General features: G+C 34.8%; 4 protein-coding genes across 6 annotated transcripts; 2 read left to right on the top strand and 2 right to left on the bottom strand.

Annotated features, from left to right (window-relative positions):
• The first annotated feature begins 539 nt into the window (after nucleotides 1–539).
• Nucleotides 540–12,567, top strand: Cyp4aa1 (Probable cytochrome P450 4aa1). Of its 2 annotated transcripts, none has more exons than XM_076392354.1 (7): nucleotides 540–626; nucleotides 6,093–6,261; nucleotides 7,071–7,448; nucleotides 10,106–10,178; nucleotides 10,257–10,792; nucleotides 11,082–11,261; nucleotides 11,339–12,567. In XM_076392354.1, the coding sequence occupies exons 1-7, from the start codon at nucleotides 570–572 to the stop codon at nucleotides 11,518–11,520; spliced, it is 1,575 nt and encodes a 524-aa protein (XP_076248469.1). In that variant the 5' UTR covers nucleotides 540–569; the 3' UTR covers nucleotides 11,521–12,567. The 2 variants fall into 2 exon arrangements, with proteins under 2 accessions (XP_076248469.1, XP_076248467.1); XM_076392352.1 differs by lacking the exon at nucleotides 540–626 and adding an exon at nucleotides 4,434–4,528.
• Nucleotides 12,568–12,843: 276 nt separating this feature from the next.
• LOC143188220 (selenoprotein K) lies at nucleotides 12,844–13,684 on the top strand. Its single transcript, XM_076392356.1, has 4 exons — nucleotides 12,844–13,004; nucleotides 13,076–13,160; nucleotides 13,282–13,356; nucleotides 13,440–13,684. The coding sequence occupies exons 1-4, from the start codon at nucleotides 12,986–12,988 to the stop codon at nucleotides 13,531–13,533; spliced, it is 273 nt and encodes a 90-aa protein (XP_076248471.1). The 5' UTR covers nucleotides 12,844–12,985; the 3' UTR covers nucleotides 13,534–13,684.
• Nucleotides 13,685–13,912: 228 nt separating this feature from the next.
• Nucleotides 13,913–18,208, bottom strand: Hbs1 (translation elongation factor EF-1alpha (GTPase) HBS1). 2 transcript variants are annotated; one of them, XM_076392351.1, is made up of 10 exons: nucleotides 17,938–18,208; nucleotides 17,799–17,864; nucleotides 17,430–17,729; nucleotides 17,323–17,361; nucleotides 17,113–17,188; nucleotides 15,309–15,854; nucleotides 15,001–15,230; nucleotides 14,731–14,926; nucleotides 14,448–14,653; nucleotides 13,913–14,367 (listed from the first exon to the last, which is right to left on the bottom strand). In XM_076392351.1, the coding sequence occupies exons 1-10, from the start codon at nucleotides 17,978–17,980 to the stop codon at nucleotides 13,913–13,915; spliced, it is 2,157 nt and encodes a 718-aa protein (XP_076248466.1). In that variant the 5' UTR covers nucleotides 17,981–18,208. The 2 variants fall into 2 exon arrangements, with proteins under 2 accessions (XP_076248466.1, XP_076248465.1); XM_076392350.1 differs by lacking the exon at nucleotides 17,113–17,188 and having other exon boundaries at nucleotides 15,309–15,852; nucleotides 17,938–18,207.
• Nucleotides 15,964–17,193, bottom strand: LOC143188219 (uncharacterized). Its single transcript, XM_076392355.1, has one exon. The coding sequence runs from the start codon at nucleotides 17,097–17,099 to the stop codon at nucleotides 16,215–16,217; it is 885 nt and encodes a 294-aa protein (XP_076248470.1). The 5' UTR covers nucleotides 17,100–17,193; the 3' UTR covers nucleotides 15,964–16,214.
• Nucleotides 18,209–18,247: the final 39 nt, after the last annotated feature.

Genomic DNA, 18,247 nt, shown 5'->3' with positions numbered 1-18,247 from the left:
ATAATACATTTATGAAAATATTTTTAGAAAATAAATTAAACATTCATATACTTTAACAGTAAATTTAGTATATCAGAATATTTTACAAAATATATTCCTAGGATAGAAGTGTAGTGTCAATTTTATATTCAAATTCTCGCGCCATTATTGTCAACACTAGCCAACGTGCTCATTCAAATTGCGCGGGCTGTCAGTCTCTCCATGGACGCGTGAGGAATTGGACGCCTGTATCTCTCTTCGGGTTAAGCGCGTTTATTTTGATTTTTAGCGATTTCTGAGCACTAAAAAAGGTACGTGTCTTCAATTTAAACGTCCTATTACATATTTAATGAAAAATTTATCATAATTTTATTCATTTTAACAATTAATATCTGCTTGAAAAATTTGTATCTTAACTACTCAAATTCTCGATACATTTCTATTCTACATTCGAATAGTGCATTTTTATAGTTTCAGAAGCGAAATTTACTTAATATGCAATTCATTTTATACATTTCTATTGTATTTTGTGTTCTGTCTAACAGTTGGGTGGTGAAAAATTGTTAACGACATTTTTGGTATCATCGAAGATGCGCGCGCAGTCCATTTTAAACGGTTGGCGTAGTAATATGAAGCTCATCGCAAAGGTAAGTTTTCTACTATTTTCTTTAGTATTATCGCGATATTTGTCGAATTTTCGGTTATTTAGGAAATATTTAAGATATTTGTGTGTGGTTATGCAGTAAAATCACATATATGTACATCCCAATATGTTTTTAAATTACATGACATATTCGCGTCTTACTCCCTTAGAATAGAGGCGTAGTAGTCACTTGATTTCTATTGCGCAGGTGCGCTTGCGCATCTAACAGTTTTCTCGCGCCTCTTTGCACGTCGAGAACGTCTCTCGGTTTTCTTTTACTTTTCCGTAGTAAAAACTTTTAATTTTTAGTTATTTAACTTAATTTTAATTTCCCTAATTAGATTTTTTGTAGTTTTGTGTAAATATTGTGTCGGTACATTACATATTATAACTTTAATTCTTACCGCTGGCAGTGCTGCATTCTTAGTTCACGCACAGTTGTTAACGTTGGTAGTGACACCAAAATGGTAATAGGGTTTTGAGAGCCCCAAAATCGCAGATGGAAAAAAGCTTTGCTTGTCCATTCTATCCTTGTACTACGTCGACGATTTCCTAGCATCTTTTTATTTTTCTGATAAGTTGCAATGAACTTTGCTTCATTGTTACATTAATTTAAATTAAATGGTGTACCAATGTATTAATTCTAACGAGAACAGAGATAAGATGAGTGTACATTGTGTAGTAAAACAAATGTAATGAATACAAATTACAAGGAAATTGTCGCGTAAGGAAATAGTTGGCAACTGGCCAAGCAGGATTAAAGACTATTCCGCGTGTCGAGATTAATTGTATTCGATAGCAAGTTTGCATATGAAAAAGGACTAGAAACGGACAAATATTTCAATACAAGCTAGTCAGTTGTAGTTAGAATTCGAATTCTAAATTTTATATTAAATTTTACCTTATAGATTTGAATTAGTTTGTGAATTCCCTCAGTAACGTCGATTTTCTAGAAGAGTCAATTTAATTAATTTCACATCTGAAAAAATTATATATCGTAAGAAAACAGGTATGCAAAAATTAACTTCAAAAATGAGTTTTTTCTATCTCAAAGTGCGTCACTTCTGACCTATGAATACTCTTCATTATTATTTTACTATTCTAATTGAATTATTAGCAGGTTATTTACATACACAGTATCCAGTAACAGTTGATACTGATAAAAAAAGTAAAAAGAAGACAACAGAAGCAGACTACAAGGGACATAAATCTTACCGTGAAATTTAACTGCCGTGAAGAAGGAAACAAATTTATAATTCCTTACTTCTTCACACTGTTATATTGCTTTGGACTTATTCCCTTCTTAAAATCACCAACTCAATTGTAAAACAAAAATAATATTCTTATTACTAAATAATTGAGTAATTTATACTTCACATCCCTTGTTGATACTAGTCTTCTTTTCTCTTCTTCTCGATCTTTTCTTTTCCCTGCCAAAGTCTGCTCCATGTTCAACAAAGACAACTCATCTTCAACAAACAATATAAACAGCGCCTCTGAATCTGAAATTACTGACGCTAACGCATCTATCTGTACATACATTGTTCAACGACGTATTCGATTATTAAACCTAGCCGCACACAACCGACAGTTTTGTCAATTTAACTAAAGAACCGATTACACATTGAATCCTTCTTCTTCTATCCAAGAAGACAATCGATAAAATTCTGTTCAGTCTGTAATTGGCCTTTACTTTGACCGACAAAATTGTGCACACAAAAGTGTGTGCTTAGGCTAATGCAGGTTAACAACACAATTATATTACGAGGCATGCTCTTACGCTCGATAAATCGTGTTGCGCAAGTAATCTGTTCGTGAAATGCTAAGTCTTTAAAATGACGAAAGAATGTATCCTTTGATCCCCTCCTGGCGATTTGGCTCCGCCGAATGCGTCCAGAGAAGTGTATCCCCAGTCTAGTAATTAACAACGAGAGTCGATGCGATAATTTATTCTAAGGACAAAGTATTTCGAGGCTCTTTTCTCCGTTGCTCGACCCTGAAGAGAAGGATGCGCGCGAGGTATCATCTTTGGTGACCGCCTCCCAGAAGCTGAGCGGGAACAATATTTTATGAAGCACGACTGCACATATCGGCGATACGTGATCCGCTTGGGAACTGCTCGTTAGCGAATCTCGAAAGACACCTCATGCTCTGTTACACCTATATAAACTACTAGTGGCCATCATCCAGGGTTTAGTTGATCGATCACTCTAATCGCGTGTGTAGAGGTGGTTGCTTCCTTGCGATTTGTGCCACGAAGGGCTATGATATTCCTATGGTGTTCATTAAGGTGAGATTCGAGGCTGTAAATAAATTAGGGGTTTAGGCTAATGATCAGATGATTTCAAGAGTTGTACAGTGTGTTGAAGGCAATGGAGCAGCTTTGTTGAAGGGACTCAATCTCTTTCTAGTGTTACATTCTAACACTTTTTTAATTTGTTCAATTTTAATACTAGTATTACCAGATAAATATAATTACTACTTATGAATATTTTATTCTGTGAATACAGTATACTTGTTTTTCATTAATATTGATTAAAGCTAAAAAAATGTATAATCGATTAATGTTCCTATGAATTATGTATTTTGTGAAAAACCTGTAATTTCTGCACTTCGATAAAGATAGGCATATGTAGCCTCCATAGTTTTGTTAGTGTTCCATAATTATAGTGCACTGTTTACACTAATTTGAAAATGGAGGAATATATTGGAAATAAAAAACTTTTATGGAAATTATTTTAAGGTCTCTGGAATTGCGAAATATTTATGGAAGATTGGTTATGTGTGACTATATGTATAGTCTTCTAATTGTTTTGAGTTGTGTACTGTGCTAAACAAGTGTGACTTCAATGAACATAGATAATTAATTTTAAGTGCTCAGATTTAGTGAGTTATAGATAATGGCCCATTTCAGGGTACATGACCCAATAGCCCATGAAATTAAAAAATATTGATAATTAAAGTTGGTCACTCCACTTTGTCTTTTTCAGAGACTCCAAAATTAAGAAACTTGAAACCTGAAATATTTGAGTATCTAACGATTTGAACAGAATTGTTTATTAACTGAACAAAAGTGTTTAATAATTTAAAAGTTCCCAGCTATCAAAGCTTTCAAAGACATAAAGAATAATCTTAATTATTAGTATTTCATGAGCTACTAGCTATGCGCCCTCAAAACAGGCTATTGACACGTTACAAGTTCTCGACACAAGAGGTTTCAAGTAATCTCAAGCACTGATCTTTTCCCAACCAGTGCAAACATTACAAATCATCAAACTTAGAAGCAAAATTCCATCTCGCCAAATTCCCGCTCCAAAACGCTATCTCTTTCGAGGCACCTCTTCTCTTTTCACCATAACATATTTTCACGACGAAATGGCACCAGTTCAGTTTAAACAATCGCCACGGTACCAAAGATCCCCCACGAACAATCGATCGAAACTTTCGAAAGGCGCGCCTGTATCTCTTTTCGGCGATGCAATAAGATTAAAGATTGCAGTTTTATTTTCTTTGAAAACACGTGGCGGCGATTCGCCAAATCTCCGTCATTGGCGGCCAAAAATACAGACTGTTCAGCGCCTTAATAATCGTCGATGTTTTCTGAGCACACGGGACGAGTGTATGGGTGCGTGAGTTATGCGGAGGAATGTACGGGGATGAAATCTTCTACGCCTACCTTGATAAAAGGTATGACGTATTCTAAGTACACTGTGGACTTCGAACAAATCTTGAGTGGACCATAAGTATCTGGTGGGAGCGAACGCATAAATAGGCTGAATCCCTATGGACGCGACTGAGTTTCATGTTGCGAGTCTAAACATTTTCTCAAAAGTGTTCCTCTCTAACGGGAGTCCTGAAAGAGTTCGCGCGTACTCGGGGAATATGGTTGTTACTGCTCAACAAATAGTAAGTGCCCTTTAACACCGAATTCGAGTGGAAATAATGTTAATCAAAATTGAGGCGAGAAGTTACACGGGACTGGTGAATTTTTCTGTGCTTCGAAATAGAATTTTTTCAATTCGTCGAAGTGTACGTAAAAATCGCGACACGATAGTGTGATGATTATTTTTTATTTATTATCATTTTTGTTAAGGGAACGTGGTTTTGTTTGGCGAACCTTGCCCTCTCTGTTGTACAACATTATCATTCCATTGGCATGTACACGCGTGCCTATTCAACGCGTTTCAATAAGCCAATTAGTAAACCATACAACTAGAATAGTTAATGAATGTCCTTCGTCGATTATGATCGGGCTTGTTTTCGTATTAAATAACATTCAGACTTGGATCGTATAAATAACGCAAGCTTAAAAATATGATTTTTTGTAAAGAAAATAATTGAAGAACTCATAAAAAATACTATGGTATTTTTTATTGAATTGTGTCAATTGAGCGTTAATTGAGTTTAATTTTAGAAGCAAAACTGGCCAACCCCAGTTTCTGTGAAATTATGGAAGAAATCGTAAAATCTGACAAGGGCTGTTTTTTTTATGAGCTCTTCGATTTACCGAAGTAATTTTAGCAACCGTTTAAACTAGAGACACTAATGCTTGAGTCGGTATTTTTGATGAAAATATTAACATTCACTAACGAGACGTTGTGTACACGGTCCTGGGCGTCTAAATAGGAGTGCTAACAACATTTATTTTTTCGCTTTGTCGCAAACATGCAAAAATACCTAACATGGTAATAAAAGTGGAAACGGTGATGGTGGAAGGAAAATATGCGTCAGTGCCTTTTCTTAGAAAAATTACGAACATAATGTCGAAGCTTGTAGAATCTTCAAGATATTTTTATCACGATTTTTTTGGATTATATTAGACACAATTTAAGTGTATCAGCTATTTCCAAGTTTTGTATCACATCTGCTTATAAAATACAACGACAATGAAGTGTATAATGGTCACTAAAAAATATAATTTACGTGGCTTGCATAATGTTGATCGAATTCAAAATTTCAATATATTGCTGTCGCTGAATTACAAGTACAAACTGTATTAAAAAGTTGTAAGTAGGTATAATATTTAAAAAAAAAAAATGTAGTGCAACTACTTTGCAATTCTATATGCACATGTTTACTTGAACTTCCTTAACGTGTTATGCTTCTAAACACGATTTGTAATCATATTCATCCGAATGTCTGCAATCTCGAATATTACGAATATGAAAAGTGCTCAGTGTCACGCGCAGTACACATGGATGTACTACAAATTAACGATCCAGAAGCTTGATTACCTCTAAAACTATTAATATTCGGACTTTCACTGATACCTTTTTTTCTCTGACGAGTCGTAATAGGTCGTACAGTTCGTACTTGTAATGGCTTTGATACAACTTGACACCCTGTATTTTGCTCACGCGGTCCACTAATTTGCTCATGGGAATTACGCAATGGTTGTCGAATAAAGGATTTTAGAAAGTACCGAAGCGAAACACCATTGTGCTCATTATGGTATATTTTGCTTCGTTAGTGGGACCAAACACCAGGTGGGGTATGGACCTACCTCGTCATTTTGGCCAGCATTTATGTTCTATACATTCTGAAGAGCTACATCAGGTCTGTCGTATTCGTTTTGGGCTTGAGTGGCCCGAAAACTGTGCCCATCCTCGGGAATGCGAACTGTGTTCTTCAAGACAATCGTGAGTAGGGGTGCTCTTGATCTATTAGCGATTCTATGCTATCGAAGAAATTTAATCGGTGAATTGGAGGACTGTAGAGATCCAAATTTGGCTGTTTTCAAATAATATCGAAGCTATAGGTAAAATGCAGTATAAAATATATAAAGCTCTACTTGCGCAAAATGCAATTTTTTGAAGAATCTTGAGATCATAGGTTTCGAAATGCAATTAAAACTTGAGATCACAGGTCTCATAATGCAAGTAGAACTTGAGATCAAGTATCTTAAAATGTGGGTTTTGGACTTGTATTCTTCTTCAACTCACTGATTTAATTATACAGAGTGTTAGGGGTTCGATTACAGTTCCTCGAGAACGGGTTGGTCCTCATGAAAAAAGACAACAAGGATTTTGAGACAACTTATGCCCAAAGTCCAACCGGTTTCGAGAAAAGCTACGAAACATCTCCAGTTTAAACAAAGGAATCTTTTTCCTTTGGAGGATATTTTAGTTGCACAACATTTTTTGTATTATTAATTCAATATTACAGTAAATTATTATATCATCGATTTGCTGAATGAGTGACACAACTCAGAGAAGGAAATACTTCAGAAAAAAGAAATTGTTAATTATTTAGCACTGAAAAATGTGATTCATTTTCCTGGTTACAGGAAATTCTTAAAAAATCGTTAATTTTGGACCCAGTGCAATATGTGTACCTATACACATTTTTTATCCCTCTTTACGTAAATGGACTGCACTAAAATCTCTAACATTCTGTTTTTCATCACAACGAAATAATGGTAAATCGCGTTTAAAGAGATCGTGTGCAGTTCTATACAGATTAGCTCGCGAGAACCAAATCTATGGGCGCTTGATCAGGATTTGGCTGACAGGATTGCCATATGTGATACTCGTGGAACCAGAAGATATTCAGACAGTCCTCAGTAGTAGAAAGCACACGCGCAAAGTATTTTTCTACAAATTGCTGGACAATTTTCTCGGGAAAGGGTTGATCACAAGGGACGTGGAAACATGGCGTACACATCGGAAGTTCCTGCAACCAGCCTTTCACCTTCACATACTCGAGAAATTCACGACTACGTTCGCGGAATGTGCGCATCGTCTGATGAACGAGTTCCTCGAAAAGGCGGACCAGGAGATTAACATCACTAGCTTCATCAACGATTCTGTCTATGATATTTTGAGTGGTAAGCTTACTCATACGATTAATATTTATATTTTTAAGCATAGTAAATAAATAAGTATTTATACTTTTGGTGGCCCTAGATACAATACTATTCTGAGGTCTCGAGAGACTAAATCTATTTCTGTTAATCGAATTCGAAAACGTTTTTTCTTTTGAGTTCATTAAAAGTAAAAGTTGTCCACGTTTGTTTATACATATCTGTCGTACCAGGAGGCTAGGGCAACGAGATTTATTTTGAGGAATTTTATCATTCCAAATAGGCTGTTTTTATATTGTTTGTAAGGAGTGAGGTTTCAAAATGTGGCCCCATATGAATGAGGTCCCACCTTGCGCCTGATGCTATTTAAATAAATAATGAGATTAATGCCGAATGAATTTATGGATTGAGACGTTGATGTTTCAAATAAATTTTACAATCGATCAGTAATTAGTATTCGAGTGTAATAGTTAAATGAAAGAAGATAATTAAACGAGATAATCGTGGTTAAATATTTATGTCGTACAATTTGAATAATGCATAAGTATGGGACTGCATACATCTTCTATCCACAGAAAAAGTCCAAGTGGTCGATCCACCGAGTCGTTTCAAACTATTTATTAGAATTCATATTTCTTTTTTTGACTCTTTTTTAGCTCTTTATATTTGCAAATTACTCATATAGAATCGAGAAGTGCGCATTAACGAACAGTGGCTACTTCTGTTTGTGCTACTAATTGTAAGTCGACGGCGTCTGTTTTTGCTTGATTTTTAGAATTACGTACAAGTGGACTGCTGAGTGTATGAGTAAGAGAGTCAACACTTCCAGGAGCGTTCAATCTTTTGCAATTCTCTCGTCAAAATCGGTAAACCATTCGGGCTAGTTTACAGAGACGTTTCATCACGTTTGCTTATTGCGCGATCCCCTATTAGGGCAGCCGCCTATTAACCCATTTGACTTAAATCAAACAATGCAAATGACCGATCAAATAATTCATCTTCTTGGCTCATTTACATCCGAATCGAAACGATCCACGGGCCGTATTTTTGCCCAATCGTAACGCAAGTGATATTTTTGTAGCGTTTGAAAGGAAAGTGAAAATATTAGATTGAGTAACAAGTTCGTTCAGAATCTGACAGCGTCAGATTTCGAGAAGTACGGTTTTGAAATATTGCTTGCGTGACCTGAGGTTTGTAGACAACGCGTCAGCGAGCAGGTGATTGAAAAATGTTTCGCCTGCAGCGTCGGTTGTCTCTCCTTAAACCTTAAAACAGGCATAAGTTATTGTATAAAATCGAGCGAAAATAATTTTGGGCATTTTACGTTGTTTTATTCTTAGAAAGATATAAGTTCGATTCATTCTCCAAATTGGGACATAAATAAATTTTAAAGGAAAAAACAGGTATAAACCGGAACATCCATCATTGGACAACTTTGAAAGAATTCGCTGGCCAAAAAGGTTTCGTTCTCTGCGTGGTAGAATTGAAAGCCGCCAAGAAAAAAATTATTCGAAGATACGCAAAGAGACTGATGCGTTTGGATCCCACGACAGACGTATGCAGGGAGCTCGAAAGATAATAAAATAGGTGAATTATCTGAAACATGGTGAAAAAAGGTGGAATAAAATTTGGGTCTTATGAGTTGATTGGACAGCCTGCTACGTCACATTCATCAGTCGACGTCAAGATTTCCGAAAAAAGCTCATGAATATGTCGCTATGGGTGTTCAAAAGTCGAAAAGACGAGTCTTCTGTTTTCTCGTATAGGATATTTCCTCAGGCGTCTGCTTTGTAATTAAAAAAGAACGCAAGAAGAATTTGTTATTCAACGCGACACTCCGAGATCTACACAGCTTTCAAACAACCGATATATGCTAACTGTTTCATCGGATTGCAAAGTTGCCACGCTTTCAATATCAATTAGCATATGAATCGATATCAAATACACGCAACTCCTTTGTCGACCTCCCACATTACACAGCGTACAGTGTTTTAAAGCGGCTGTTTCGCTGCGAAAAATGATATTTTATTTTAAGAGTGTGTAAATCGGTAAAAACAAGCTTTATTATTGTTTAAATTATGAGTTTGAATTCTTTGAAGTAAAAATTAAATTATTTAATTGAGGAAGAGGGAGATACAGGAATTGTATTATTGAGAATTTTTCAGGCGCATGACATGTTAATTGTCTCGTAAATGATAGCGCTTAACTACTTGGAAATACTGTTACAGGGACAGAATACTCAACACTAAGTTATTTACAATAGAAATCGTGCCAGTAATGAAATTAACAGTAGCTTTTTCAGGGACGACAGAAAGCCTACATATCTGTGGCTGCAACATAGAAAGACCTGTGTCACATTTTCAAAAAATTCGAATTTAACCTTAATTGAAATCTGAAATATAGAATTTATATTTTTAGGGAAAAGAAAGGACATTAAAAGAATTTTTTTATTCTAAAATAAGAGCTCAGAAGGACACAAGTCCACGAGACGGTATTAAAATTGAAAGAACTATAATAACACCTTCCAAAAATGAAATGACAAAAAGTAGCCGAAAAACTGTCTTTCTTTTACGGCCAGAGAACCATTTCAGAACACTGTGCTGCGAGTTACGACCTCAACGACCATATTTGAAATTCTGCACCCCGCCCACCAACAGTCCTTTTTTCTGTTCATTTTTCAGAGACGGTTTTGGGGATCAACCGAACCAATAGAAAGCCCGATGAGGTCATGGAGGACGACTTGCCTTTTAGAAAGTAAGAAGAATTAAAGCACAGCGATAACGCTTTTCCTACAATCTCCACAAAAACTAAGTTCTGGAATTTCTCCTTCAGGGGTCAAATTATGCTCCTGTACCGCCTGGTCCGACCTTGGTTGTTAATCGAGTGGATCTATCGGCTGACAAAGTGCGGCCAGGAGGAGGAAAAGCAGCGAAGAGATCTATTCGACAGCTGCTTCAAAATGATGAAAGAGAAACGCGAGCAAATGCGTAGCAAAGGTGCCACCATAGACAGTGACAAGGGGGAGACGAATAAAATATCTCTCCTGGAGTACATGGTAGAGATGAACGAAAAAAATCCTTGCTTCACCGACGAGGACATCGTCGAGGAGTGTTGCACTTTTATGCTGGCTGGCCAAGACTCAGTGGGCACTGCCACCGCCATGACGATGTTCCTTTTAGCACAGCATCCTGAGTGGCAGGAGAAGTGCATCGAAGAGCTGAACGCAATATTTGAGGGAGACTCGAGGCGACCCACGATGAAGGATCTCAAGGAGATGAGGTGCTTGGAGATGTGCATCAAAGAATCGCTGAGGCTGTACCCTAGTGTGCCAATTATTGCGAGAATAGTTGGGGAAGACGTGAAAATTGGTATATTATACTTCATAGATTAGATAGATCATCCGAAAAGCTGATTTTTTTTTTCTTTTTGTTTAATTCAAAGACTTTTACTTTTACCCACTTGAAATTGTGTCAAATGCAAATGGCCTATATTTATAGAGTGAAGTACTCGGAAAAACGTTTACAAAGTAGAAGTTAAACGACTAAAGTTGAAATGATATGAAGTTTTATGAATTATGTAGATGATCCAATTATCTTGTGCACTTGAAGTTTGACATCAGTTATTGATAGCTCTAGTGCTAACTATGTAAATTTTTAGGAAAACATGTGATACCAGAAGGCTGTGGCGTGTTCATGTCGCTCTACAGCACGCACCGTTTGCCTCACCACTTTTCAGACCCGGAAGCGTTTAAACCAGAACGTTTCAGCCCAGAGAACTCCGAGAAGAGACACCCTTACGCTTATTTCCCTTTCAGTGCTGGGCCTAGGAACTGTATTGGTAAAACTATGCCCTGAAATACTTAAAAAACTAGATCTGTACAACACATGGCCGATTATTAACAACTGTTCTTTCAGGGTACAAATTCGCGATGCTTGAAATGAAATCCATGATCAGCGCAATCCTCAGAAAATGTCGGTTACAGTCGATCCCTGGTAAGGAAGAGGTCCGACCGAAATTTCGAATGACGATCAGAGCACAGGGTGGTCTTTGGATTAAAGTCGTGGCACGTGATCAAGCTCCTAAATCTAATCTCTAGTTCAGTAATTTCACGCTTCCTACCTGCTTGTTTGTAACACACTTTGATAAGACGTCCTTTAGGATAATCGTACGACTTACTGTATTATTTAGTATATATCATAGTCAAGACATTGCGACAGGTAAAAGCATTCTTTGATAGTTCCTTGTTTAGTAAGAATTAGAAGTGTATGAAAGGTTCGTTCGTAACACTTTCCCATTTCGAGCTGCAATTAAAAATGAAGTATAAATAGGAATGACTGTTTATGAAATATACGTAAAAATATGATTTTCATGGCAGTTGAATGTTAATAGAGTGGGTAGAGAAAATGTGAAGCCGTGGATTAGGCAAGACTGTAATTAGAAACGTTTTTCTACTGTTGAGTTAAGTGGTTGAAAGGATAGTTCGGTGAGGAAGCGGCCGCAGCAGCGCTCAAGGTCACTCGAAGCTTAAGAAAAAGACCACATCTTTCATGTGTCAATAAAAATTTAGCGTTTTACCCGGTGGTAAATGGATAAATTACATGTCAACAAACTCTAGTCCTTTTAATCGTTAAAGGTCAAAAATAAAATGAAATGCTTGCATAATTTATGACTTTGGACTTTCTCTACTGCCGACTATATATTACAGAGTATACTTCATTTGAAATGAAGGATGGATTTAGACTATTGTGACACTTGTATTCGTATATACCGTAGATTTTAGTAATTAAAGTTTCAATCTTTGCAAGTTATCACAGTTAAGTACGCTTACTACATATTTATACTTCACTAGATAAATTAGAACACAGATAGAGTAATTTTGTTAAGATGTTAAGGAATTGAAGAGTAAGGAAATGTACATTAAATCTGGATTAAGTTTTTAAATGAAATTTCTGATTTGAATTAAAGGGTTCTACGGTGTAGAGGCTCGAAAAAGAATTCAAATTTAGAAATTTTGTTAGAAAAAGGTACAGGTATATTTAGTTTAGAAAATTAAACTAAAATTTATATTAATGACATATTAATAATTATCGACCATATTTTTTTGTATTTCTGTAATATGTAGTCTCTTAATTATACTACAAATCTTTAGACGAAGACGATGTAAAACTCGGATATCCTAATATAAAAATTACTCTCTAAGTATTATAATTTTGTAAGATTTAATGTAAATGAATCCTTGACACACCATCTTTTCTTATTTGACAGCTCTCTATTATAGTATTAATGCGAATTATAACTTTCTGTAGCTGTATTGTGAAACAGATTCATCATTTCCCGCGATAGATGATATATGTATGCAAATGTGTATGGCATCATATACTTGAGTAGCACTGCGTAGCACATATACGTTTGTCTGACGTGGTTTTAGGAGCTGTCAGAAAGATTTGAAAACTTTCATTACAACGAAATATTGTTCGTCCAAACGTGTTTTAATAAAATTTGGTACTCGTGTTGCCTGAAAAAGTTAAGCAACAAAGATCTACTACAAATAATTGTGCAAGATGGTTTACATATCAGATGGTAATAAACTTAACCTTAATGTTCTTATATCAATATCTGCTGTGTAATTATATATTGTCAATAACTTCTAGATGGAAGTGTTTTAAACGATACTCCTTGGAGCTTGAAAAGAGTATTTGGCTTCTTCACTGGTATAATTTACATGATCATTATGTTGTAAGTTACTTACGCCAATTCTTACTTTGGTTACTTTTTAAATACGTAAGAAATATTGATTAAGTTGGTACAATTATTTATAGACAGTACTTATTCACATAATACTTTGTATTATTTATAGTTTTAAAACATTAGTTAATCCTGACATGAACAAACATGGAAGTGGTTATACAAGAGATTACAGACCTGGATTTGGGTAAGATATTTGCTGGTTCAGGTCACTGGGAATAATGTAAATTTCAGTTTAAATAAAAATTAATAATATACATTTGTCTGTAGACCACCACGTCCACCAACACGCAGATTGGGAAGACCTAACATGGGAGACACTATGCATATTCCATTTGGAGGATGTAGATCTTGTGCCGGATAAAATAAAATCTGGGAATATATTACTAAGACTGCACAAAAATTATTTTCATAAAATTTTCTATCATACTAAGTACCATATTAGAATGATCAACACATTATTCATTGATATGGAACAGTTTTATTAAACGTATTGGTTGAATTTACATTAGAAATGTTATAAATTATTATAAATATATTATACATTACACATTGGCTACAGAAAGAAGTGAGCATTTTGCAGCGAAAGAATCTTGTATGTACATATATGTTTGTATAAATTAACAAGAACGTCACAATTATGTTAATTTTCACATAGTTTCAGCAATATGTAAATACAATAATTCTAGATAAAAAACAAAATTTCTTTTTATAATTGTAACGTTTACTGCACGAGACAATTTTTATTTAATTTTTGTTACAAGCCCAGCTGCAATAGTTGTGCCTTCTACACGCAGCATGACTCTACCCAATTGTTTAATATCTTTATATAGCTCCATACATACTGGATTTTGCGTTGTAATCTCTATAATAGCACTTGAATTTTTTGGCAAGCATCGCGGTTTCTTCTTTACAACTTCACCAGTAGTTCTGTGAAGCTGGGCTACTAATTTCGTGATAACAGCAGGCTGTACTAAAGACTGTTGATGCATTATTACTGGAAGACCTTTCATGATTGGTATCTTGACTGCAAATATAACTATGTGTGCTTGGAAACAGGTAGTTATAGGAACTGGGTTTTGTGGATTGCAAATAATATCTCCAATTCCAACATTCTGTTGGTCGATTCCTGATAATGTTAAAGCAACATGATCTCCAGCAAATGCGGTTGGTATTGATACCTCGTCAATTTGTAGACCTAAAATTCAGTTTTATAATTTTTAATTAGCAACTCAAACTATGTGGAAACTAAAAAATGTTTAGAGTTCTAAATTTGACCTTTAATCATTGCCATCTCGTTTCTTGGTAGCACCAAAACTTTATCCCCTAAAGACACCATGCCTGTTTCCACGTGTCCAGAAACGCAGAATCCAGATCCAGTACCTTTAAATATGTCGTTAACCGAAAAACGAAACGGTTTATTTATGGGGCGTTCAGGACATTTAAAATTATCGATAACATTAACTAGTGTAGGCCCTTTGTACCTATGCAATTAAAAAAATTGATTAATATCCTATTAGAATAATTAAAGCACATCACTTTTTTAATGTAATAATCATACCAATTGAACAAAGGTTCTTTCGACTTTGTTACTATATTTTCACCAGATAAACCACTGCATGGAACAAATGTAACATTGTCTTTGAATCCTGCTTGCTTCAGAAATACACTCATCTTGTCTACTATTTCGTTAAACCTATCTTTCGACCAATCTACTGTGTCTAATTTGTTAACTACAACTGCTAGCTGTGATACACCTAAAAATGAATTATTTTTAAACATAAAGTGATACCATATATGAATGTCCTACAGAAATAATGTATGATGGTACCTAAAGAACGCAACAATAACGCATGTTCTCTGGTTTGCCCTCCACTATCAAACCCAGTTTCAAATTCTCCCCTAGTAGCATCCACTACTAGTAATGCCACATCTGCTTGAGTAGCACCAGTAATCATATTTGGTATGAAATCCTTGTGCCCAGGTGCATCCAATAGAGTAATAGACTTGGTGTCAGTTTCAAATTTCGAATGGCCAATATCCATTGTTATTCCACGTTCCCTATAAAAGGTATACAAAAATCGTAATTAATCATAAAAAATTCTACACATAATTTAAGTGTATCATAATCGTAATTACCGTTCTTCTCCTGTTTCATCAAGAACCCAAGCATAAACAAATGACTGTTTTCCTATCTTCTTGCTTTCTTGCTGATACTTATGAATCAGTTTTGATGAAACTTGTCCTATGTCACATAAAAGTCGTCCTAGTAAAGTACTCTTGCCTGCATCTACATGTCCAACCACCACTAAGTGTAACTGCTCTTTACTATCTCCTCTTTTATCTTTATATATTTTCAAAGCATCTATTTTTTCTTCCAGTTTAGTCTTAGGATCCGAACTGGGTGTTATGCGTCCAGATACAGGAGATTGGCCTCGTGGGCTGTTTGTACTGGAAGAAATCACTTTTTTTTCTTTCTGTTCCTTTCGTTTTATTTCTGGGCTATTATACTCAGAGTATGGACTTTGAGAGCGAGGACTTTCTATACGAGCATTCAGTTGCTCCGTATTTTCTGTTGCACTTAAATTGAAGCCTTTCACGATAGGCTTTTTTCCAGCAGGAATAATTTTCACGTTTGAAGGTGTTGTGGCTTGAAATGTAGGTTTGGGTGACAATCTTTTACCTATTATAAAAATCTATTGTGAATTAACGTCATGTTGGCATTAAATACTGAAGCAAAGTGAGTTAATATTAAAGCATAAAAATATATTATTAGTCTAAAGGTACATTTTCATTGCGAAAATTCATCAATTTTACTTAAAATGTTAAGAACAATATTTTCATAAAAATAGTATTTTACAATACTAGTAGTCAATATATTCACAAATTATACTACTTTGTTCTATATATAATATAAAGCAGATAGTTTTCTTATATTTATAAGTTCATATAGAGTCATATTCATGAAAATGAATGCACAAATATCACGATTTTAAACTTTAAAAACTTTATACTTAAATTTCATCTGCATATCATTACATTTTCTTAAGTACGATTATTACGACTATATGGAACTGAAAAATCGAATCGTTTCACAGTTTCATGTTGTTGCCTTTGAGATTTAAGAGCTGGCTTCCTTGATTTCCATGTTCTACATAATGTTCTACCAAATAAAGATACATTTTTCTTTGTGTAAGGAAGCTTAACATTTTTCAAGCTACTCAAATTTAGTGTTGTAGGAAGACAAATGTATGGAACCTCGTTATCTCGATTAGTAATGTGCAAATTCGGGTTGGAAATGTTATTTTTACTAGTTTTTAACACATTTGATTTTGTCTGGCTACTGCTGTCTGAAGCTACTAGTGTAGTTTCTTTCAAAGCAGAACTTAGATCAATCATCCAATTATCTGGTGATGGCGTTCGAGTACCATTTACATTTAACAATGAATCCTCCTTTGCTTGTAGATTATATGAATTACGTTTAATATTGGTACAATCATCCGACAGAGCAAGCATATTCAGTATACTCTTTTCAAGTGAATCTATAGAATAATCTTTCTCCTTATCATCTACTAAATCTGATTTGACATTTCTATTATTTTGAAGAATAGATGTATCTAATGTCATATCATTTAAATTATTACTTCTATCCTTTTTAATTGACAATTTTGGTATCACAAAATTTGTACTAGATGAATGTGGTCTATCAGAATTTGTACTGTTCATTATGCTACTAGTATTTTGTAAATGATGTGCTGTTAAATCTGCTAAGGAATTGAATGGCATTGTATTTGAATTAACTTTAGACTCCCTTGTATTTGAAGTTGTTTTGACATGATTAGTTATCAAATCAGATAAAGAAGTAAATTTCATAGGAGAAGTACCAATGGATAAATTTTTAAAACTTTTTAAATTATGTGTCAAAGACATATTTGTGTTATCTTCAATGCTATCTGGCTTCTTAAATGATAATTTAGGTATAATATATGAACTAGTATGAGGCTTAGTGGGTGTAACATCTTACCTTACCGATGGATCAAAAAACAGCACATGAAATAAACAAAAACTATAGGTTAGGCAATACCCGACTAGATTATAAAATTATTGCAAACATATATTTTGAATTTGTAAATACTATTATTAAGTAACATACCTGGGTGATGTTGTGAGCTGTCCTTGTTTGTGGATGGTTCTGAAAAGTTTGTCCACTTTAGTATTTTATTTATGATCGTTATCAAACTAGATATATAATCTACATACCTGATACATTTTTAGGAGATGATTCTTTTAGAACTAAATCTAATGCAGCTTCTGCATCAAAACCTGATTGAATAATTTTCTTTCTTATCTCAGAATCAGATACTGTATCTCCTATAATGTTTTTGATAGATTCCATACAAGACACAAGCTTAGCCTTTTCTAATTCTGTTAGTGCTACATTGTCTTCATTGGAAGGAATTACTGGTTCCTCGCTATCTTCATTATCTTCTACTATGTCTGGCTCCGTAATGAAAGAAGCAATATTCTGTTGTTTGCTTCGATCGAACAAAAACTGCTCAGCTGCAATTGATATTGTTTACATGTTTCCAGATGTTTGTACTCATCAATTACATATTAAGTAAAACTTACCACTGGGAGATACACAGTAGTCATCTTCCACAGAGTGTCCATAAACATCGTCATAACCTTCATATTCTGAATAAAAAATACTGTATTAGATCAGAAAATAACTTACCTTAACTAGGTGAAGTTATGGGAAAGTACAAACCATCTGAGTAATTCATGCATCGTACGTCACGATGACGAGACATTGCTTAACTTATGACAATTTTTGCAACAAAACTATAAAGAACAAATGGTTTTTTATCCTATCTTACTTATGACCTTCCATATTACATGGAAAGTTGCAATAAGTATGTTGGCAACAGCCAATAGCAGAATTGTCAATGATATTTACTCGTGTACTTTCTTTTTATCACTATCCATTAATCATTCAAGTTTATTTGTACAATTTTTTTCATCCACACAAACACAACATACCTATACGTACCCTACACGTATTGGCTTTGTCAAGGCTT

This window comes from Calliopsis andreniformis, chromosome 2 (genome assembly GCF_051401765.1).
Source record: "Calliopsis andreniformis isolate RMS-2024a chromosome 2, iyCalAndr_principal, whole genome shotgun sequence".
NCBI lineage: Eukaryota > Metazoa > Arthropoda > Insecta > Hymenoptera > Andrenidae > Calliopsis > Calliopsis andreniformis.
Note: the sequence above shows the minus strand (reverse complement) of the source record. Positions and strands in the feature narration are given on the sequence as shown.